At 63.7% G+C, this 7529-nt stretch overlaps 1 protein-coding gene and 1 non-coding gene across 2 annotated transcripts; both read right to left on the reverse strand.

Annotated features, from left to right (window-relative positions):
• PSMB3 (proteasome 20S subunit beta 3) lies at positions 1-3973 on the reverse strand. The gene is made up of 6 exons (XM_054176778.1): positions 3875-3973; positions 3329-3513; positions 2678-2785; positions 1952-2129; positions 817-911; positions 1-130 (listed from the first exon to the last, which is right to left on the reverse strand). Exons 1-6 carry the CDS (start codon positions 3875-3877, stop codon positions 82-84), a joined length of 618 nt encoding a protein of 205 aa, XP_054032753.1. The 5' UTR covers positions 3878-3973; the 3' UTR covers positions 1-81.
• Positions 3974-5312: 1339 nt separating this feature from the next.
• Positions 5313-5386, reverse strand: TRNAN-GUU (transfer RNA asparagine (anticodon GUU)). Its single transcript has one exon. It is a non-coding gene; the product is annotated as a tRNA-Asn (tRNA).
• Between the last annotated feature and the right edge of the window lie 2143 nt (positions 5387-7529).

The raw sequence follows: 7529 nt of genomic DNA on the forward strand, positions 1-7529 counted from the left end.
CTCAGTACAACAGAGAGGTTTATTTAAAAAAGAAGAGAGTCCAAGCAGGCTGTGGGCTGGAGGAGGCTGAGCTGCCCTGGGCTAGTCCATGCGAGCCTTCAGGGTCCTGGTGGTGATTTTGTCTTTCTCACTGGAGGGAGAGAGAGAGGAGAAGCTGAACTCAGCCTGGGTTTACCACCAGGCTGCCCAGGGGGAGTCCCCAGCCCTGGAGGTGGGTCCAGAAAGCTGTGGCCACGGCCCTTGGGGTGGTGGTTTGGTGGCCATGGTGGTGTTGGGCTGGAGGAGCTTAAAAGGCCTTCTCCAACCCAACCAATTCTCTGAGAGGTCTTTGCCATCCTCAGTGGGACTCTGATTCTCCCCAGGCTATGCCTGAGGAAGCTGCAGTGGGGGCAGGCAGTTCCTTGGTACAGGCAGGAGGTAGGCAGAAGGTGGCCACTGGCACCGAGTCAACCCTCCCCTCCTGCTGCTCCAGCCCAGGGCAGCCCCAGGGGGTGCCAGGGCCTGGGGTGCAGCAGGGCAGTGGCACAAGGTCACACTGCAGGCAGGAAGGCAATGTCACACCCAGCTGTGTGCAAGGGCAGCCTCCCCAGGGGGTCACTCCTCTGGCAGTGCAGCCAGGGAAGCCCTCCCCAGGCCAGAGCCTGACTCTGGGCTCCACTGCCCCCAGCAGCTGCAGCCCGGAGCCGGCAGGAGAGCAGCCAGGGCCCTGCTGCTGGAAGGGGCTGAGGCGAGGTGGAGCCTGCTGGAGGTGAGGGACAGCCTGAGGCCGAGCTGAGCACCCACTGGGTGACCTGTGGGGGAGGGAGCAGCACTCACATGATGTGCACCACCACCCCCATGCCAGACAGGGCGTCTCTGTCCACGGCGTTGAGGATGGCCTGCGAGATGGTCTCGAAGAGGTGGTCTGGCTCCTGAGGGACAGAAGCTGCTTCAGAGGGGGGGGAAAGGCAACCTGGAGCCAGCAGACCTGGTGCAAAGTGGGGTTTGTTCAACCCCCACCCCCCCCAAAAAGGATCAGCCAAGAAGCCAACCAGGTCCTGGGCTGCAGCCCCAGCAGGGTTGGGCAGCAGGACAAGGGAGGGGATTCTGCCTCCCCCCACCTGAGACCCCAGAACAAGGACCTGGAGCTGCTGGAGAAGGCTCCAGGGAGAGCTCAGAGCAGCCTGCCAGGACCTGAAGGGCTCCAGGAGAGCTGGGGAAAGACTTTGGAGAAGGGCTGGGAGGGGCAGGATGAGGAAGAAGGGTTGGGAACCAGACAAGAGGAATTTTGCTTGGACATCAGGAGGAAGCTCTTTCCTCTGAGGGTGGTGAGACACTGGGCCAGGCTGCCCAGGGGAAGCTGTGGATGCTTCATCCCTGGAAGCATCAAAGGCCAGGCTGGATGAGGCCTTGGAGCAAGCTGGGCTGGTGGGAGGTGTCCCGGCCCATGGCAGGGGGGGTGGAACTGGCTGAGCTTGAGGCTCCCTTCCAACCCCAACCCCAAGCCAGGGAGCTTGAGGCTCCCTTCCCAGCCCAAGGCAGGGAGCTTGAGGCTCCTTTCCCAGCCCAAGGCAGGGAGCTTGAGGCTCCCTTCCCAGCCCAAGGCAGGGAGCTTGAGGCTCCCTTCCCAGCCCAAGGCAGGGAGCTTGAGGCTCCTTTCCCAGCCCAAGGCAGGGAGCTTGAGGCTCCCTTCCCAGCCCAAGGCAGGGAGCTTGAGGCTCCCTTCCCAGCCCAAGGCAGGGAGCTTGAGGCTCCCTTCCCAGCCCAAGGCAGGGAGCTTGAGGCTCCCTTCCCAGCCCAAGGCAGGGAGCTTGAGGCTCCCTTCCCCTGCAGGCTGCTGGAAGCTGCCTCCCCTTGGCCCTCCCGAGCCCCTTGGAGATGCTGCTGAGCACAGAGGCTCTGCAGCCCTGCAGCCCAGGCTGTGCAGTGGGCAGCAGGAGGCTGGGGGCAGGGGGCAGAGCTGCTCACTCACCATGTCAGGCTCCCAGAGGGACTCACACATGCCATACATCTGCTCGGAGCAGGTGCCGCTGACCACGAAGTCGTCGGTGACCATGGGGCAGCCGATCAGGTCCAGGGAGCAGATGAAGGGCTCATAGGTGATGGGGTCCAGCCCAGCTATGACAGGCTCTGTGTAGTAAGGGCCAAACCTGGGGAGAGCAGCAGCAGCCAGAGCCCAGTCAGCCTCAGCAGCCCCACAGCAGCTCTGCACAGCGAGGCTGGCACCGGGCAGGCTGCGGCCGTCCCCTCCCCAGAGGAGCTCAAGGCCAGGCTGGGTGAAGCAACCCTGGGCTGGTGGGAGGGGTCCCCAGGGCAGGGGGCTGGAGCTGGAGGAGCTTGGAGGTCCCTTCCAGCCCAACCCCTTCTGTGAACCACCCATGAATAGCTGCCCAGGGAAAACAGCTCATGGATGCTGCTGGGGGGGGGGGGAGACCTTCAGGTCCACTGAGAAGCAGCCTCTGATGGCTTTAGCCTGGCAGACAACAAACCTGTGCTGCTCCAGGAGCAAACACCCCCAGAGGATGGGGGCTGGGGGCTGGGTGCTCCTCTGCCCATGCAAGCACCCCCAGAGGGTGCCCAAGCTTCTTTGGAAGCCAACACTGGCACCAGACTGAGGTCCTTCTGCCATGCCCTCCTCAGCCTCCCAGCTGCAGCAGCTGCAGCCCAAGGTGCCCATCTGCTGCTGCCTGACAGCTACCTTCTCTCATACAGCAGGTTGGACACCATGCTCATGAAGGTCTGGGGCTTGATCTGCCTCCCTTCCTTCAGCTCATAGAGGTTCAGCCTGAACTTCAGCCTCTGGGCACTGCAAGAGAGGAGAGTCAGCATTAAAGCACAAGCAAGGTCCTTCCTCTTCCACTTCCACCCTGCCCTGGGCTGTTCCACTGCAGGCTGGCAGATCCCAGCTCCTGAGGCAGGCAGGGACCCTGCAGCTCCTTTGCTGCCTGAGGTGGTCCAGGGCTCACAGGTGAGGCAGCCTCTCATCACATCCAGCCTTGGTGACAGCACTCCCAGGGAAGGCAGAGGAAGGAGGGAAGTGCTGGCAGCCAGCTGCTGCCCATGGATAACCACCATTCACACTCAGCACCAGCTGCCACTTGGGACTTGCAGTAACTGCCTTCTTCCACTGAGAGTGGGGAGACACTGGAACAGGCTGCCCCCTCCCTGGAGGTGTTCCAGGCCAGGCTGGATGAGTTCCTGAGCAGCCTGGGCTGGTGGGAAGTGTCCCTGCCCATGGCAGGGGGGGTTGGAACTGGCTGATCTCGCGGGTCCCTTCCAAGCCAACCCCTTCTGTGACTCCCACAGGCCGAGCCCCGGGCAGGCAGGGCCGGGAGGGGGTCTCACTTACACGGTCTGCACGTCGGTGGCCAGCCCTGCCAGGCCGACGTACAACCGCTCCCCCATGGGGAATATCTTCTGGAAGTCGGTGGTGACCATCTGCGCCTGGATCCCAAACCGCCGGTCCGAAGCGATGGCCACGCAGTTCTTCCCCTTCATGGCCATGACGGCCCCGCCGTTATAGCTCATAATCGACTGGAAGAGAGCAGGGCAGCGGCTACGGCCGGGCCCGGGGCGCAGCTCCCGCCGGGCCCGGTGGCCGACGGAGCCTCCTGCCCGCGGGGTCGCCCCCTCCGCCCGGCCCTGCTCCTCGCCCCGGCGGGGGTAAGCCAGCGCCGCTCTTCCCCTCGCCGCTTCGGCTTTAACGCTCCCATGTCTGGGGACGGGGGGCAGCCCGCACCGGGGCTGCTCACGGCCGCCGCTTCCGCCGCGGCCCGGCTTGAGCGGCGCGGAAGGCCTCCATCCCTCCCTCCCGCCCGCCTTCCCCCGGGCCGGGCCAGGCTGCTCAGCTCAGCTCCCCGTCCCCGGGACCCCCCGGCCAGCTGCCGGCGCTCACCATGGTGCCGGTTGTGCAGACTCCGCCAGGCCGCCGCCGCCGTCGCTCCGCCCACACCGCGGCCCCGCCGCGCCGCTGCGCCCGCCCCCTGCTCCTGCCCATTGGCCGGCCCGGCCAGGGGACGCGCGCTATTGGTGAGTCCTGCCCTCCGTCGGGAGGATCTGATTGGCTGCGGCCGCGGGGGAGGGAGAGGGAGGGAGGAAAAGTGAAGAGTCATAGCGCGCGGGGCATGATGGGACGGCGGCGGCCCGCGGGGAGGGGCCGGGGGGGGGGCGCGCAGCTGGATCCGGCTCGGAGCGCAGCTGGATGTGCAGGCGGGGTCAGGGCGCAGCTGGATGTGCAGCGGGGGTCAGGGCGCAGCTGGATGTGCAGCGGGGGGTCAGGGCGCAGCTGGATGTGCAGGCGGGGTCAGGGCACAGCTGGATGTGCAGCGGGGGGTCAGGGCGCAGCTGGATGTGCAGCGGGGGTCAGGGCGCAGCTGGATGTGCAGGCGGGGTCAGGGCGCAGCTGGATGTGCAGCGGGGGGTCAGGGCGCAGCTGGATGTGCAGGCGGGGTCAGGGCGCAGCTGGATGTGCAGCGGGGGGTCAGGGCGCAGCTGGATGTGCAGGCGGGGGTCAGGGCGCAGCTGGATGTGCAGCGGGGGTCAGGGCGCAGCTGGATGTGCAGGCGGGGTCAAGGCGCAGCTGGATGTGCAGCGGAGGTCAGGGCGCAGCTGGATGTGCAGCGGGGGGTCAGGGCGCAGCTGGGCGGGCGTGCAAGGGTCGCGGCACAGCTGGATGTGCACGCAGGGGCAGGGCACAGCTGGGTGCGCGCTCCACGGCCATGTGGGAGATGCGGCCAGCGGCACAGAGCGGTTGGAGTCGCATGCGGGAACATGGCACAGCTGGAGGGTCGTGCAAGGCGACGTGGCACAGCTGGATCTGCACACAAGGGGCATGGCGCAGCTGGAGGGGACATGCAGGATGTGACACAGCTGGATAAATACAAAGGAGCGTGCCACAGCTGGACGTAGACACAGGGGCATGGCACAGCTGGAGGGGACATGCAGGATGTGACACAGCTGGATATAGACACAGGAGTATGGCACAGCTGGAGGGGCGTGCGAGGGGGCACGGCACAGCTGGATATAGACACGGGCATGGCGCAGCTGGAGAGGACATGCAGGATGTGACACAACTGGATATAGATAGGCATGGCACAGCTGGATGTAGACACAGGGGCATGGCACAGCTGGCTGTACACGCAGGGGCATGGCATGGCTGGAGGGGCATGCGAGGGGGCAGGGCACAAAGCGGGGTGGCACGGCCGCTCCCCCGCCGCCGCGTCCGTGCCGTGGGCTCCCACGGCCAAGCCTGGGGCAAACGGGGAGAGAAAGAAACCAAAACCAAACCAAACCACAGGGAAGGGGGGAAAAAAGGGGAGGAAAAGAGGCGGCCGCGTCCCTGGGTGGGCTCGAACCACCAACCTTTCGGTTAACAGCCGAACGCGCTAACCGATTGCGCCACAGAGACCGCGCTGAGCGCCTGGTTTGCGGCTACCGCACTCAGCCGCAGCGCGGCCGGGGCCGCGCTCGCCAGCACCGGGACCGGGCACCGGAGTACTGCCACTAGGCGCGGGCACCGGTATGGGGGCACTGGCACCGGTACGGGCGCAGGGACGCTGACACTAGCACCAGGCAGGGTGGCACTGGGCGTGGGCACCTGCAGGGGCGCTGGGATGTCGGAACGCTGGCGCTGGGCAGCGGGGAGCTGGGATACTGTTGCTGGCACTGGGTACTGGGGCACTGGACTGGCACCAGCGTCTCCTGCGCTCTTTGCCTTCCTTCCTTCCTTCCTTCCTTCCTTCCTTCCTTCCTTCCTTCCTTCCTTCCTTCCTTCCTTCCTTCCTTCCTTCCTTCCTTCCTTCCTTCCTTCCTTCCTTCCTTCCTTCCTTCCTTCCTTCCTTCCTTCCTTCCTTCCTTCCTTCCTTCCTCCCTCCATTCCTTCCGTCCTCCCTTCCTTCCTCCTTTCCTTCCTCCCTTCCTTCCTCCCTTCCTCCCTCCCTCCCTCCCTTCCTTCCTCCCTTCCTTCCTCCCTTCCTTCCCTTTTCCCTTTTCCTCCTGCTTTCCCCCCCCCATTTCTCCCTTCCTTTCCCCCCCCTTTTCCTCCTTCCTTTCCTTGTTTCCTGTCTTGACTGTTCCTTTTTTTGCCTTTTCCTGCTTCTTTTCCCTTTTTTCCTTTTCCTCCTTCTTTTCCTTGTTTCCTGTCTTGACTGTTCCTTTTTTTGCCTTTTCCTGCTTCTTTTCCCTTTTTTCCTTTTCCTCCTTCCTTTCATTTTTCCTTTTCCTCCCTCTTTTCCTTTCCCCCCTGCCTTTTCCCTTTCCCTCCTTCCTTTCCTTTTTCCATGCCTTTCCCTTTTCCTCCTTTTATTTTTCCTTTCTTTTCCTGCCTTATTTTCTTTCCTTTCCTTCTATTCCCTTTTTTTGGTTGTTCTTGTTGCTTCTTCTCTCCTTTCTATTTCCCCTTCCCCCCCCTCCCCCCCCCCCCCGCTATTTTCCCTCCTTTTTATTTCTTTTTTTTTTTTTCCCCTTTCTTTCTTTTTTTTCCCCCTTCTTTTTGTTCCTTTCCCTTCCCTCCGCAGCTCCTGCACCAGCAGGTACCGGACCACGGCTCGCAGGGCCCGGGCTGCCCCCTATCACCTTCCGAGTGGGAAGATCCCTACCATTTGGGACCGCAAATGATCCCACCGGTGGTGGCGGGGAGTCCCGGTGCGCCACGGGGATGGGGGACCGGCGGGACCCGTCAGCGGGGAGCGGAGCGGGGCTGCCGCCGGCCACCTCCTCTCCTCCTCGGATTTTGGGCTTATTCCAGGGGTTTTTAGGGATCCTTTCTCCTTGAGCACAACCCCGAGGTGGGGGGGGTGGGGGAGGGACACGGCAGCAGCGGGGCTCTCCACAGGCACCGGGGCACCGGCGAGGCGCCGGGGTTCCCCCGGGGTGTCACCCGAGGGGTGATGCCTTGTCCCTCCCCCTGGGTGTCACCGGAGGATGGGGAGACGCCGTGTGCCCCGGGGTGCCGGGGGGGTGGGGGGGGGAATGCCGTATCCCCTGGGACTGTGCTGAGGTGGGGGTACCGTGCCCCCAGGGGTGTCACCGGGCAGAATGGAGGGGGGGGGAGCTGCCGTGATGCCGTGTCCCGGTGGGGCGGTGAAGGGGGGGAGGGGGGGAAGGGGATGCCGCGTCCCGGCATGGTGAGGTGGCGGTGGGGGTGGTGTGTGTTGGGGGGGGGGGTGTGTTGAAACTCTCCATCACACCCCCCCCCCCCCAATCTCGGCCCCTCACTCCCATCCTCCGCAACCCCCCAAAGGAATGAGGTCACGTGAGGCGGGGCGGGGCCTGGCAGCGACTGGAGGAGGGAAAAAAAAATATTAAAAAAAAAAAAAAAAGGGAGGAAAAAAAATAGAGAGGGGAAAAAAAAAAAAAAAAAAAGGAGGAGGAAGGAGGAAAAAGGGAAAAAAAATAAAAAGGGAAAAGAATAAAAAGGAAGGAAAAAAAGAAAAAGAAAAACCCCGAGAGAGAGAGAGAGAGAGAGAGAGGGGGGAAAAAAAAGGGCCCCGTCCGCAGCCGCCGCCGCACCGAGCCGAGCCGAGCCGCAACCGAGCGGCGGGAGCGGGGCG

Source organism: Dryobates pubescens, chromosome 36, assembly GCF_014839835.1.
Source record: "Dryobates pubescens isolate bDryPub1 chromosome 36, bDryPub1.pri, whole genome shotgun sequence".
Taxonomy (NCBI): domain Eukaryota; kingdom Metazoa; phylum Chordata; class Aves; order Piciformes; family Picidae; genus Dryobates; species Dryobates pubescens.

Coding starts and splice junctions, on each gene's coding strand:
- PSMB3 (XM_054176778.1), bottom strand. Junction 2,786..3,328: donor GCCACCGACGTGCAGACCGT/GTAAGTGAGACC, acceptor CCTCTCTTGCAG/TGCCCAGAGGCTGAAGTTCA. Junction 2,130..2,677: donor AACCTGCTGTATGAGAGAAG/GTAGCTGTCAGG, acceptor TGCTCTCCCCAG/GTTTGGCCCTTACTACACAG.